General features: G+C 32.5%; 1 protein-coding gene across 1 annotated transcript; it reads right to left on the bottom strand.

Annotated features, from left to right (window-relative positions):
- Positions 1 to 12371: 12371 nt before the first annotated feature.
- LOC123887196 (p21-activated protein kinase-interacting protein 1-like) lies at positions 12372 to 15328 on the bottom strand. Its single transcript, XM_045936478.1, has 3 exons — positions 14634 to 15328; positions 13267 to 13561; positions 12372 to 12718 (listed from the first exon to the last, which is right to left on the bottom strand). Exons 1-3 carry the CDS (start codon positions 15285 to 15287, stop codon positions 12645 to 12647), a joined length of 1023 nt encoding a protein of 340 aa, XP_045792434.1. The 5' UTR covers positions 15288 to 15328; the 3' UTR covers positions 12372 to 12644.
- Between the last annotated feature and the right edge of the window lie 677 nt (positions 15329 to 16005).

The following is a 16005-nucleotide window of genomic DNA, read 5'->3' as shown; positions in this document are numbered from 1 at the left end:
GATGTCTAAACATGAACGGAGGGATCTTTGATGAAGACGAAGATGAACCGGCCATGATGAAGTTTAAGAAAGGGTAGGAACTAATGAGAGAGAAAGAAATTTTTGTTGAAGGTTTAGAGAGAAAAGAAAGTGTGGGTTGTGAGAGTGAGAAGTGTGCAAGTGTATTGTGTAAGTTTTATTTAAATGCACACAGTTAACATGAAAATAGCAAATATGGGAAGTTACGCTAATTGACAGAAAGTTGAATACCAAAAATCATCATTAACCACCCACTACCTGACACACGTAGACCACGTGCAGAAATTTACTCGGTAACTGCTATTTTAATGGACAACTGTTCAGCAGTGAATACTAAACGTTTCCCACTTAAATAGTTCAGAGCCTCTGAGATATTTAAAATTCTCTATCAGAGTTAAGTACTTCAGAGCTTGTGTTTCAGATGTTCTGAATCATAAGTTCTGATATACTTAACCTCTTACACTTTAATTGCCAAAAAAAATTTTCATTCAGAGATTGAAAACATGTTCAGATGTTTCTTAATAAAATCAAATCTTTCAACAGGTAAGGCTTTAGTAAATATGTCAGCCCATTGATTTTCAGTATCAACAAACTTAATATCTATAATGCCTCTCTGAACATAATCTCTGATAAAATGGTGTTTGATTTCAATATGTTTGGCTCTAGAGTGTAGGATAGGATTTTTAGATAAATGAATGGCTGCAGTATTGTCACAATATAAAGGAATATTGTTACTGCTTACCTGATAATCTTCTAACTGATATTTTAACCAGAGTAGTTGTGTACAACACTTAGCTGCTGAAATGTATTCTGCTTCTGCTGTAGACAAAGCTATAGTAGTTTGTCTCTTACTAGCCCAGGAGATAAGGTTTTCACCAACAAATTGACAATTGCCACTTGTGGATTTTCTTTCAATTTTATCTCCAGCATAGTCAGCATCACAGAATCCATTTAGCACATAATCATTGGATTTCTTATAGAGAAGTCCAAGATTAGTTGTTCCTTTCAGATACCTAAAGATTCTCTTTACAGCTGTAAGATGAGATTCTCTAGGATCTGACTGGAATCTTGCACATAAGCATACACTGAATAAAATATCTGGTCTAGAGGCTGTCAGATAGAGTAAAGAACCAATCATACCTCTGTAGACCTTTTGATCTACTTTTCCTTCATCTTCTGACTTGCTCATGTTGGTAGTTGAGTGCATAGGAGTATTCATTATCTTGCAATCATCTAGGTTGAATTTCTTCAGAAGTTCTTTAGTGTATTTTGATTGATGAACATAAGTTCCTTCCTTCTTCTGATTAATTTGAATTCCAAGAAAGAACTTCAACTCTCCCATCATACTCATTTCAAATTCATCCTGCATTATCTTAGAAAAATTCTTGCACAAAGCAGCATTAGTTGAACCAAAAATAATATCATCAACATAAATTTGAATGATTAAAATGTCTTCTTTGGTTGTTTTTCTAAAGAGTGTGCAGTCAACCTTTCCTTTCTCAAAACCTTTTTCAAGAAGGAAATTACTGAGTCTATCATACCAAGCTCTTGGAGCTTGTTTCAGACCATACAGTGATTTCTTCAGTTTAAAAACATGTTCTGGGTTTGAGACATCTTCAAAACCAGGAGGTTGCTTAACATACACTTCTTCAGAAATGAAACCATTTAAGAAGGCACTTTTAACATCCATCTGATACAATGTTATTCCATGATTAACAGCATAGGATAGAAGTAACCTGATTGCTTCAAGCCTAGCAACTGGTGCAAAGGTTTCAGTATAGTCAATCCCCTCTTGTTGACTATAACCTTGTGCAACCAATCTAGCCTTGTTTCTTACCACTTCACCTTGTTCATTCAGCTTGTTTCTGAATACCCATTTTGTTCCAATAATGTTCTTGTGAGAAGGTTTAGGCACAAGAGTCCATACATCATTCCTTTGAAATTGATTCAGCTCTTCTTGCATTGCTACAATCCAAGCATCATCTTTCAGAGCTTCATCAATCTTTGAAGGTTCCATCATTGAGATAAGACCAACTAATGATTCCTCATTTCTCAGTTGAGATCTTGTCTTCCTTGGACTATCCTTGTTGCCTAATATCAGTTCCTCTGGATGTGATGATTTGTATTTGAAGGTATTTCTTGGGGGCTCATCATCTTCAGACTCATCAACATCAGGTTCAGCAGTTGCTTCAGTTCTTTGTTGTTCAGAGTCTGTAGGAACTGTTATGTTCAGAGGTTCTTCAGAAAATGGATGTTCTGAGTAGTTTGGAATATCTGAATATTGATCCTCTGATACCTGAAATCTAGACAAACCTTCCACAAGCTCTGACACTTGGTCAGGCTCTTTGTCATCAAATTTGACATGCATAGTTTCTTCCACAGTGTGTGTTTCAGAAATATACAGTCTGTATGCTTTTGAGCGTTCAGAATATCCTATAAAGATACCCTTATAACCTCTAGCATCAAATTTCTTTAGATGGACTTTGTTATTTAAGATGTAACACGTACATCCAAACTGATGAAAATAAGAAATATCAGGTTTTCTTCCTTTGAACAATTCATAAGCAGTTTTGTTCAACTTAGATCTGATATAGATTCTATTTTGAACATAACATGCTGTGTTTACAGCTTCTGCCCATAAAAACTTTGCTACATTTGTTTCATGCATCATGGTTCTGGCCATTTCTTGCAGAGTTCTATTCTTCCTTTCTACAACTCCATTTTGTTGAGGAGTTCTAGGAAAAGAGAATTCATGCAGAATGCCGTATTTTTCACAAAAGTTTTCAAAAGGTTCATTTTCAAATTCTCCACCATGATCACTTCTAACTTTTAAAATAGTGTAGCCTTTTTCATTTTGAATTTGTTTGCAGAAGATGCTAAACTCATCATAAGCTTCATCTTTTGTTCTTAGGAATTTTACCCAAGTCCATCTACTGTAGTCATCAACAATCACTAATCCATACTTCTTTCCATTGATAGAGGCAGTGTGAACTGGCCCAAAAAGATCAATGTGAAGAAGTTCCAATGGTCTTGAGGTAGAGACAATGTTCTTAGGTTTAAAAGAAGATTTTGTAATCTTTCCTTTTTGACATGAACCACAAAGTGTGTTTGAGTGATATTTGATTTTAGGTAAACCTCTGACAAGGTCAAGCTTGCTGAGCTTAGAGATTAATCTCCAGTTAGCATGGCCTAACCTCTTATGCCAGATCCATTTTTCTTCACTCAAGGTCAAAAGACACATCACTTTTTGTTCATTCAAATCAGAAAGATTAATTTTATAAACATTGTTCTTTCTTAGACCTTTGAATATAATGGAGTTATCAGATTGTTTAGATACAGTACATGATTCCTTATTAAAGACAACTACATAATCATTGTCGCAAAATTGACTTATGCTCAATAAGTTATGTTTGAGTCCATCTACTAACCAAACATCATTAATAGATAGGGAAGAATTACCTACTGTACCTGTACCTATTATCTTTCCTTTTTGATTGCCTCCAAAGCCAACAGATCCTCCTTCTTTCATAGTCAGCTTAGAAAATAGTTGTTTGTCACCAGTCATATGCCTTGAACATCCACTATCCAGATACCATGAGTGTTTCATGATACTTCTTTGAGTGGCAGGCTGTATGAGAAACAACTTTAATCATTGCGATGGAACTCTTCATCAAGGTTAATGATAAAGTCATCCCAGTATTCTTCCTCTTCATTTATCAAGTTCTGATTGTTAACTTGAGAACTTGTCAGCCATTGGTCTAGGACATAAGCCCTTCTTCCTTTGCATAAGACTTGTTTCCACACTCTAGGTAGGACATATCCTTTCCTAGTTGGTAAATCTGAATGATACATTATTTCAGCTTTTGGTACCCATCTTCTGGGTCCACGCTTGTTAGTCCACACATGCTTACTATGTTGTCTAGTGTTAGAGAAAGATCTTGGTTTGGAATAATGACCTTTTTGAAACCTTTTCTTTTGAAATCTGTTATTATTCCAGGATTTGGATTGTTTATGATTCCAGGGTTTGTATTTATCACCAAACCCATGTTCTGATTGATTATATCTACTTACTCTAGAATCATAAATAATCTGAGTCTTGTACTTCATCTGAGATTTGGAATTTGAATTTTTTCTTTTAAAAACTTCTGATCTTTTAGATTGACTAGCTTCAGGTACTGAAGTTCCTTTGGATTCAGAATTTGAAGTTTCAGATGTTGAAGCTTTCAGAACTTCTGAACTGATGTTCTCAGGTTCTGAACAACTTCTATCTTCTGAACTTTTCTTTTCAGATCCTGAGAAACTAGGTTCCTCTGAGCTGTCAGCTTCTAAAATACTCAGATCATCTTTGTCATTTTCAACATTACCAAGATTCTTTCCCTCTTCACTTTGTGGAACAACATAATAAACCCAAGATTTTCCAACCTTTTTGGCAGAGGTCTTCAGCTTTGAATATGTTCTACCATATTCATAGCCAAGTCCCTCTCCTCTATGTCTCATGACATTATAAACAAGATTAGCAGCTTTGCTCTTACCAAGGTTGAGATGCACAAACTGTTGAAGAGCTATTTCCTGCTCATCAATAGGTTTGTGACAAACAGCACAGCCCTTTTCAAAGTCATTTACTCTATTCAGAGTTTCTTGATACAGACCTTGAAAGTGTTCTGCTTGTTCAGTCAGAGTGTTAAGCTTTTCTTGTAAAACTTTTTGTTTACTTAACACTCTGAGATGTTTCTCAATGACCCTGTTAAGTGCAGTTATAAGTTGAGATTTAGAGCAGTCAGAGAATACCTCATCAGTTACTTCAGAATCTGATTCTGATTCTGATTCATCGTCTGAGTCTGCATCTGAGTCAGTTGAAGCCATCAGGGCTAGATTTGCCTCTTCTTCTTCCTCAACTTCTTCCTCAGATGATAGCTCTTCAAAGGTAGCCATCAGACTCTTTCTCAATTTACTCTTGAATTGTTGCTTCTTTGAGCTGTATCTTTTGCTTTTGTCTTTAGCAGACATTTCTGGACAATCAGCAATAAAGTGTCCTGGCTTCTTACAGTTGAAGCAGTTCTTCTGATCATCCTTTTTGCTGACAAAATTTCTGGAGCTGTTACCTCTGAAATTTCTTTTGTTAAATCTGTTCCATTGCTGAAACTTGGTAAATAAAGCAAACTCATCCTCATTCATCTCATCCTCTTGACCATCAGCAGAAGATTCTTCTTCAATATCAAGAAGCTGAGTCTTAAGAGCCTTAGAAGTAGTCCTAGTTGACTGTAAAGCCACTGACTTGGACTTCTTCTTAATTTCTGAGTCAGCATCCAGAACCATCTCATGGCTTCTGAGATTGCTTATCAGAGCTTCAAGACTCAGAGTCTTGAGATTTTGAGCTTCCTCTGTTGCAGTGACCTTGGGTCTCCAAGCTATAGGAAGACTTCTCAGAATCTTCTGAACATGGTCATAGGTGGAATAACTTCTCTTAAGAGCTTTAAGACCAGATACAAGGATTTGAAACCTTGTAAACATAGTCTCAATGTTTTCATCTTGTTGCATAGTGAATAGTTCATATTGCCTTATCAAAAGACTAGCTTTAGCCTCTTGAACCTTTTCATTACCATCATAGGTAGCACACATAGAATCAAAGATAGATTTAGCAGTAGACTTGTTCTCTATTCTGACATAATCCTCATGTCTAATAGCACCAACAACAATGTCCTTTACTCTATGATGCTTAGTGTAGGTCTTTAAGTTAGCTGGTGTGAGTAACTTTCTATGCTCAATGGACAATCTTCCATGTTCATTTAAGTTTTCAAAAGTTACTCCCAGCTCAACCAAATCCCACAACTCATGATCAATAGCAGTAATATTGCTATACAGTCTTTCCTTCCACCACTCAAATAATGATGCATCACCATTGAATATAGGGGCTTTTCTATTGCCACTATGTTCATGTGATTCATTACTCAAGTAGTCATAACCAAAAGCATTTCTAGGACCACCACCAGCTCCACTGACCTCACCGGGTTCACCGGTTGTTCTAGTGCTACTATCGTCTCCTCCAGACATAGTGTTCTCACAAGATCTTTACTGTCTCACTGTTAAGTGAAAGTAACAGACCAGAGCTCTGATACCAATTGAAGGTGTGAAAACACAAGAAGGGGGGGGGTTGAATTGTGTTTTAGCTAAGTTAAAACTTTTTCAAGTTCTTAACTCAACTACGTTAGCAGCGGATAAATAACCTAAATAATAACAAGAGAGAGAGAGATCACACAAGCAATTTATACTGGTTCCTCTCACAAAACGAGAGTAGTCCAGTCCCCTTGCACTTCCAAGGGATTTCACTATAATCACACAAGATTACACCTGCTCAAGCACACAAGCAAGAGACTTCTCAACAATGCTCAAGCACACACGCTTAAGACTTCACACTTAAGCACACAAGCTTAAGTTTCCTCAAGTAATAGAAAAGTATATGAAAATATACAAATGCTCTTAGATGAACCTAAAGAGAGCAAATACAAATAGTACAGAGTATTTGACTAAAGTGCAAAAAACACTTGATAAGAGGTTCAGAGCTTGTATACACAGAATTCAGAGTTTGTTCAGCGCACGTTCAATCCTTAATAATATATTTTTGTTGTAGCTGATTCTTCTAGTATATATACCACCAGAAAAGAGTCGTTGCAAAAAGAACCGTTGGAGTTGATAATCTTTTGTCTTCAAGCAGTCTGTCTTGATGCAGTTTGGTTGTATCCAAAACTAAGAAAGAGTTTCAGTTACTTTGACTACTGCAGAGTGGACTTTCCTTATTCAGCTAACAAAACTGAAGACCCACGTTCTCAAGTTAGGACAGACAAAACGAGAGTAGCTGAACTGATCAGGCTTGAAAGGTCCTTTTCTTCATTGGTAGAAGAGTTGACTAGTAAAGAGAATCTTCACAGATTTCAAAAAGATCTTCAGAGGTTGACGAAGCTTTAGTCACTTAAGAAGTTCTGAAGACTTCATCATCTGAAGGTTGTAACTTCTGAAGTCCAACATCTTCTGAGCGCTTATGAACTTCTGAATTCACATCCTCTGAGCTTCACTCAGAGCTTGTCTGATGCTTATATCTGCGCACTTAAAATAAATTTTTAGTCCTTCCAATTGTTTATTAATACTTTGTTATCATCAAAACCTTTATAGATTTAGGGGCTAACATTTTTAAATCAATTTTGTTCCAACAAAAATTTCATATATAAATAATGATGAACATAACACTATTGAAAAAATACATCATTTGATCACTCTGTTGATTCATTCATTAAGAGAATACATCATTGATATTTAAAGTTGTATCCAACTCATAATTATTGATAAAGCAAGATAAGAAAAAAAAAGACTCCAAGTTTGATCTCAATTCAATCCATTTTATCAGAATATTTCTTATTGTCTTTCAATTATTTCTGTGTCACAAATAATAAATTGGATTAATAAATAAAAATAAAAATATAAAGACCAAAAGAAAATAATCTAAATTGTAAAAAAAAAAACAGTATAAGAAAAACCGAACAAAAAAAAAATAATAAAGAAATTTTTAAAAAGTGACAATAGACAAAAAAAATTGTGAGTATTGAGAGAGATGAAATCTATAACAATATATAAAGGGGATAGGGGAGTTTGGGTTGACTTTTTCTTTGGTCTATTTTGCCCTTCACTACATATGAGTAATTTTGTCTTTAATGTGAAATTAAATTCATTAAAGTCAAATATATTGATTCCATTTTCAATTTAAAAAACGTATTAGTAAATATATTTGTAAATAAGGCATATTCCATTCCATTATATTATAAATTGATGCACATGAATATAACTCAAATATTCCATTTTTTTTTAAGATAATAAAATATGAAGAATTGGCTTGTTAAACAAAAATGAAGAATTATATTTTAAAATAAATTTCGAATTTTAATTTTTATTAATAAATTGAATGTGAATAATTTTTTTTATCAAACTAATGCTTATATTTTAATAAAAATATATTAGTTTTTTAGCATAATTCTTTTTATCACATAATAAGAATTTGTTTTCGTATGTTAAAAAAATTGGGGTCTTACCATTTTAGAATATTAGTACTATAAGTTGTTTGATTGCCTCCTAATCTCCTAATAATAATGTATTGAATTCTTACCAAAATAAATAATGTTTTGAATTGTTTCCAAATATAGAATATAAATTGACTACTCATTTATTTTCATAATTTTTGTGCATGTATATAATATAAAAATAATTTGTTGTAAAACTACTTATTTATGTTAAAGGTAATTGACAAATGCACTCAAATAATAATACAGTTTTTTTTTTATAAATAAAATAATAATACACTTAAAAAATAAGAATTGAAAATATTGTTGATATTTTTCAAACGAAAAAAAAAACTCATCTAATGTTGTTCAAATTAATTTATAAGAATAAGAAATTTCTATATATAGTTATAATTTTTAAATTTGATTTTTGTGATTAAACCCAATTAATATATCAATAATTGTCTTTCTGATTTTGATTTTTGTGATTTAAACCTGATTAATATAGTAATGGTTGCCTTTTTAAATTAACCAAAGGTCAAATAAATAAAATTAGAGAAATGTTCTAATAAGTCGCCACATAGGAGATTAGTAAATAGTAGAGTGACACCTAATCAAGTGATCAAATAGAGAATGACACATAAGAAAAGTACTATGAGAGAGAAACTCTCAAACATATAAATAACTAGTATAACTTACCCGTGCAAATGCACGGGTTAATGTTCAATGAAAAATATAGATATTTTTTTGACACATGAAAAATATGGATTATTAAATTTTTAATATTTTGTGGTTTTTTTAATTATTTGTAAAATTAATTTTATATTTAATGTAATAATTTATTTAAATATGATAAATGATCCAAATTTTGGAGATTTTAAGGAGAAATGGTAGAACGGAGAGTGATACTCCACTCCCCGTTCCCAACCCACATGTTCGTATATTTGTTCTTTTATTTTCATAAAAAAGGTCATTAAGCAAAAACTAATCTAACGGTTAATATATATTAGTTCTTAATCGTCATCTCTCTCCTTTAGACATTTGTTTTCTTCTGGAGTATTTTAGCTCATGTCCCCGTGTGAAAAAATTTCACATTTGTGTAATGAACAGTAGAATTATTTGTCATTTGCTTGACACAAAAAAAATTATATAATTTTTTTTATGCATATCTCATTTGTTAATGCTGCAAATTTTAAAAAATTTATCTATTTGTTTATCTTACAGTGATGTTTGGAAAATAAAAACAAAGTAATACATGATATTATTACTTTTAATTCTTTCTTTTTTTATATATAAAATCATTGTTACTTTCCTTACTTTCAATTGATATTTATCGTATTTTTTATATAATAAAATCTACAAATGTATGTCCCACCCCGTGTAAGTTATTTTTTGCTTAATACCTCGATGTAGATTATTTTTTTATCAATACCCCCTTTTGTAATATTATGTTTGGTATAAATCACTATGTAACTTTTTTTTTATTAATAAAATTAATAAAATAATAAAATAAAATAGAAAAATAATCTATGAAGTCAATTACTTCATTCCTTTTATATTTCAGACAATCACACCATTTTCTCTGTTCGATAAGTATGAAGTTTAAGAATAAATTTTTTTGTGAACAATTAAATTACTATTTTTATTTTTTTTTATATTCCTTTTAAGGTGAGTATTTTTGTTCAGAGATTCTTAAGCCTTCAATTTTGTTTTGAAACATATTAAGCCTTCAATTTCTCAGTTCCACATTTGGCCAATTAATTCTATATAATTTTTTTTGATAAGCAATTTGTTCTATAGTATAGTCCTTCGAGGAGTTTCTATTAGTTTATCAGTATATTTGTTAAATATCACATGAAAAATTAGACAAACAAAAAAATAATGAGTAAAAAAAAGAGTACAACATTTATTAATAATAGTAAAAAAAAACATTTATAAGCATGATTTACACCAATAAAAAATAATATGAACAAAAAGTGTTTTTTAATAACTAAACATGATTAAAAAAAATGACAATAAAATATAAAAAAAATATAAATAAATACTTAAAACTCTAACATCAGTTGATAATACTTAATCCTAATTTGAATAACGAACAATATGTTCTTCCGTATGGACCTGCTAATAAAAAATTATAGCTCAAAATTAGTATAATTATGATTAATCATAAACATCATTTAAATACAAAGCTTATATATATAAAAAAAATGCATATAACATCTTCGAAAATAAGAAAATAGAACAACGAAAAAGTTGAAGATTATCTCCTTGTAAGCACAAAAAAGACGGGCACCTGCTGTAAAATAAGAAAAGAAGATTATCTCCTTGTAGGCACAAAAAATGATAGCATCAAAATACAAAAATATACTATATAATATTAAACTTGAAAGAAAAAAACATTGAAAGAAGAAAATAGAACAACGAAAAAGTTGAAGGAAATGAGAGTGAAATCACCCAAAAAAAGAATAGAGATAAAAGATTGCAAAAAGTATAATTTTGAATTGCAATAGTGTGTGAAATCGGTTGCAAATCACAGCTATTTATATTAATAGAATGAAGATCGAAATTATAAATGTCATTTAATAGCAATTATCTAATTGACAAATTATGGGACAAAATGACTTTGTTTATAAAATATAATATAATAATAATGTAATAATAATAATAATGAATAAAATATCAAATAATCAAATTAGAAGTAAAAATTGACATTGCATTAAAAAAATTGAAATGTATTCAATTGTTTCCTTTTGAATAATTATTTTTGAATTAGCATTAAATTTTGATTGAGAATGACACCAAAAAAAAGTAAAAACTGACATTGTTATTAAAAAAATTGAAATGTATTCGATTGTTTCCTTTTGAATGATTATTTTTGAATTAGCATTAAATTTTGATTGAGAAGGACACCAAAAAAAAATTTCTTATATGAGTACATACATTACATAATTTCTATTGAAGTTCTCAAAGGTTGCCACATAAGAAAACATGCTCTCAAAAGTTGCCACATGGATTATGATAAATGAGAGAATGCCACATATGAAAGTGATCAAGAGAGAGAAACTCTTAAACATATAAATAATAGATAGATTAAGTGAGTGTAAATTAGCAAAAATGTGCACAATATTTAATAAAATTTACCTAACTAACCCTGAATTTTCTAGTGTAAAATAACTAAATGTCAAGAGTTTTTTTGTCCAAAGTGAGAAGGCACCTTGCTAATTTAGACCTTCATGTTTTTAGGTGGGTTTAAATTAGCAAACCCTATATATATATATATATATATATATATATACAGGGTTTTGCTAACGTACACCCGCTTATTTTTAAGGTGTGTGTTAGCAAGTTATAACTAAAAAGTAGTTAAATACTCCCTCCGTCCCAAATTATAAGGAAAAAAAGCCCATTTTTTTTGTCCCAAATTATAAGAGAAAAATCATTTTCAAGAATGTTTTTTTCCTTATTTTCATAAAATTAAATGCAAATTGCATTTAATTTCTTCTCTCTCATTTTCTCAATAAACAACAACCAATAAAAATTGTTTTTACATCTTCCTATACAACTTATTCCAAGGAAAACCCACAAAAACATACTTCAAATTCTCATGTTTTACTTTTTCTTAATAAGTGTGATTTTTTTATTTTCTCTTATAATTTGGGACGGAGGGAGTACACCTTAAGGTGCATGTTGCTAATGCACACCTAAAAAATAAGTGGGTATACGTTAGCAACTCCTATAGGCATTTGCTATAATACACCTACTTAATTTTTAGAAGGTGTGTGTTAGCAAATGATAACTAAAAAGTAGTTAAATACACCTTAAGGTGTATGTTGCTAATGCACACCTTCATAAAAAACAGTGGGTGTGCATTAGCAAATCCCATATATATATATATATATATATATATATATATATATATATATATATATATATATATATATATATATAAAATTAAAATGTAACTATAAAGTCACTATTAGAATGAAATAACTGCACCACCATTAATGCCATTCTTTCACTGCAAGAAAACCAAGCAGTATCCAACCACGATCAATCGGATCAAAGTTGAATAAATAAAACCCAATATCATATATTGCATCCCTTTACCGTATGAAACAAAATACACATATCAACTTATTTTCACCTCCAATCATTTAATTAAACCAAGGGCAGAGAAAAGGTCATGATGAATCACTATTGTTGAAAAGAGTAAGATGCACACTGACTTGGTATATGATTCTTAATAAAATGCACACTGAAAGAACCCCAAAAATCCATCTGATTTCCACATTGAATGGGAAATTTTCATATATAATAATATATATTAAATGAAAACTAAAATATTCTAAGATGAAAAATAATAGTATGTGAACCTTCATCTGTTTCAACTTTCTAGGAGAGTTATACAGAATTAGATATTAAACATAACACAAGCCAACATATAGCAGCTGTGTGCTTTTGTGTATGCACGCGCCGCAACTGATAAATATAATCAACATGATGCTAATTGAACCCTTCGAAGGTCAAAGCCGCGTTAGTCGAACAGCAAAACAATTTTCTCAAGCATGCCAGCAAGAAAACCTATTGATCAGTCACCATTTGATTTTCATCTTCAACTTTTGCATTATTCTTTCCACCTTGGGGTTGTTTGGCTGCTGTACAAAGGAAAATTAAAGCAAAATTAATATCACAGTAAAGAACCAACCAACATGCATACAAGCACAGAACTACTTATGAAGAATGTTATAGAAACTAAAAACTAATCAAAAAGTAAAGTTCCTAAGACCTAAACTCCAACACAGACCAAAGCTTTGTTTCTTGTGAAATCAAACATTTTTTGCCTGAATGCCTGTTTATATTTAACTTCTAATTCTAGTTCGCAGATAGAAGGTTTCTGAAATATTTCAAGGGTTTGAACCATTCTCAAGAGTGTCTCCTTGCTTACATTTCCTTTAATAAGATTTCCCCTTACAATTATGTACTGGTGATACTCTTCAAAAACTTAAGACTCACTTCCCTTAAGTCTCCCAACAACATTCTAAGGCACTCATTAAGGTTATATAGAACAGCGAAAAACTAATGAACATAGCTACTCAAGTTCTGAATTTTAAAACTAACATGCAGGCAGAAAAGACAGTTCAAGCAATATGAGCTAAGGTTATAAACATTATATTCATTCATGGATTCAAAATTTTCAACTTACAATATTTCAGACATGATCCAGCAAGGCATGTCAGCCTTGACTGTGTCTTACACTCAGCTAGTGGATTTGGCTTCTCTGTGGCAGCCATTCGAACATCCCATGCACGTATTGTCCCATCAGATGATGCAGATGCCACCAGGTATGGTTCATCATCCCCTGTAGCCTCATCACTGAGCACAACAATACCTTTTACACGGGCAGCATGGGCCTCTTCTATACAATATGCAGCTTTTCCACTCTTTATGTCCCATGCTGTGATATTTCGGTCCTCACCGCCTGTATAGAGAAGTCCATTCTGCAGCATAGAATAAATAGGTGTCAAAAACATAATTCAGATAAGTTTACATCCTCAACTCAAAACCCCATTGTTATTATTAAATATACAAATTGCAGTAAACAACTAAACATTGTAATTATACAAGATTGCACATGATAACAATCGATGCAACACAAGGTTTATTTCAACAATTACACTGGCTAAAGACTAGTAAAATTGTGCTATGCATATAGTCGTATATATAGCTGTAGATAAACATGCTCATATCAGCCCCATTATCGAACATCAGATATTTCACCACAAATAATTTAGAAAAACAAGATTCAGATTTCAATCAATTACCTTCATGTGTATAGTCGTGTAAGGGCAAATAAAACAACAACACAACATGTTCAGTGGCAATCAATCAAACAAAATATTAAACAGACATGATGAGCAGGGGAGAAACTTTTTTCACATTAACGAAAGTTACATATTTGAATTCTGTTCTGATACTAATACTAATAAGAAAAACAGCCTAGTTATCTGATCCCGGATCCTATAAAAAGCAAGAACACCATCTCCCACTTCTGGTTTAGATATGCTTAATAATTGCATCACATGTATGCAGCAGTATAACTTGCTAAGGCATCTTTTTCTATTAGAATCAGGGTTTTATAGAAATGCTTTGCACTAAAATATGGATCATGACACCAAGGTTATTGATAGTTATGCAACCCCAATTGAGTGTCATCGGTCGATTAAATTTGACCACATTCCTACAAAGTCGTGAGGTGATGCAGCTTTGATTTTAAACCATAGTTATAACAACCTCATCAAATTGACATCCTAATTTATTTTCATTTTTCAAATCTAAAACATGCTTGTTTCACTAGTCAGTCAACTCTTGCCAATAGTCGGGCAATCAGTCCTTTGATTGGCAAATGAAAAATCTACTGTTTTATTTTAATATTACATTTTTTTACATACTATAACCTAAATTATAAATCACTCGAAAACCCCTAAAATGGAATTAAACAATGACAATATTAACATAATTTTGCTTTGAATAACATAAAAATAATCAAGCATATTAGTTAAAAGCACAAACCCTAGCAGGTGCGGCGCAAAGAACACGTTTGGGGCATTGTAATTCAAACAACAAACGAGCATCCTCAGCCTGATGAACGCAAACAGTCTCATCAACAGCCATAAAGAACGAGTCACCGGAAGCATCAAATCGAACTAAGGAAGCTTCCTTATCGAGTCTACAACAGAAGCTTCGGCGGCCACGAACAAGATTAATCATAGCAAAGCAATTATCACGCGAAACAGTAAGCGCAAGTTTACCAGAAGGATGAAGAGCAAGGTCATTAATAGCTTTCCGGTGAACAGAAAGTGTCTGGAGATGAACAAATCCGTCAGCATCGAAAATGGCGACGGAGCCATCGGAGTCAGCGGAGACGAGATTACGAGGGAAAGAGAGGTGAGGTGGTGAGTAGAAAGAGAGAGAGGTGACGGTTGAGGAGTGGTGGTTGAGGGAACCAAGGGAAGAAGCGGCAGAGAGGTTGTAGAGATGGATTGTGTCGTCGGAGCCGCCGGAAGCAACGACGGAGCCGGAAACGGCGACGGATTTGATTAGAGAGAGATGAGAAGGGTAAGAGAAAAAAGGGGTTAGGGTTTGTTTATTGGGATTGAGATTGAAACCCCATATGAATCTTTCGTATGAACCTGCAACAAGATTTATTCGCCTCTTTTCGCTCATTGTTTTCACTTGTGTTTTTCTGTTCTGTCGTGTTACCTTTTGTATCATAAAACCCTAAACCCTTTGTAAAGTCTAATGTTGTGTTTGTTTTGAGAAAGAAATCGGAAGGAAAGAAACAAATGAGTGGAAAGAAATTATAGGAAAGAAAATATGCATTTTTTTTTTTTTGACAAAACTTATATGCATTTATTAGCTTCCGCAGCATTTTGCTGAGTCCCTTGACTCGAAGCACCTTTTTCAAGGATTTTTTTGTTAAAAGCAGCATATCTACCATTTTCCCATTGATTCACAGGGATACGATTGGCAGGAACGAAGGTCTTTGGCCCCAATCTTTGTTGGATTGTAGGAGCCTGAACAATTTCTTTTCTTTTGTTCAAACTCTGCCTAGGCCAGTTTCCCTTGTCCTTGGCATAAGGAACATAATTAGTAAGGCCTGCAGTAGCCTCTTTATCGCACACAACACTGCACCTGGGGCATAGCATGACCTCTTTGTTACTTAACCTACACCTGTTCCTCGCTCACAGCCTGCATAGTAGTTGCTTCCATAGCTCAACAAATGATGTCCCAGCCACTTGCAAAGGATCAGAATCAACTTTCATTTGAGGTTTTCTCTTATCATCAAACTTCAAACGACCTTCATTAAGAGCTTTCTGCACCAGATCCCTTAAAAGTACACATGGAGATGTTTTATGACCCAAATAATTATGAAACTTGCAAT

The sequence above is a fragment of the Trifolium pratense genome, linkage group LG5, assembly GCF_020283565.1.
Source record: "Trifolium pratense cultivar HEN17-A07 linkage group LG5, ARS_RC_1.1, whole genome shotgun sequence".
In the NCBI taxonomy this organism is placed as follows: domain Eukaryota; kingdom Viridiplantae; phylum Streptophyta; class Magnoliopsida; order Fabales; family Fabaceae; genus Trifolium; species Trifolium pratense.
Note: the sequence above shows the minus strand (reverse complement) of the source record. Positions and strands in the feature narration are given on the sequence as shown.

Coding starts and splice junctions, on each gene's coding strand:
- LOC123887196 (XM_045936478.1), bottom strand. CDS start 15,287: ATGAGCGAAAAGAGGCGAATAAATCTTGTTGCAGGTTCATACGAAAGA. Junction 13,562..14,633: donor TTTGCGCCGCACCTGCTAGG/GTTTGTGCTTTT, acceptor TCTATGCTGCAG/AATGGACTTCTCTATACAGG. Junction 12,719..13,266: donor TGGATCATGTCTGAAATATT/GTAAGTTGAAAA, acceptor TCCTTTGTACAG/CAGCCAAACAACCCCAAGGT.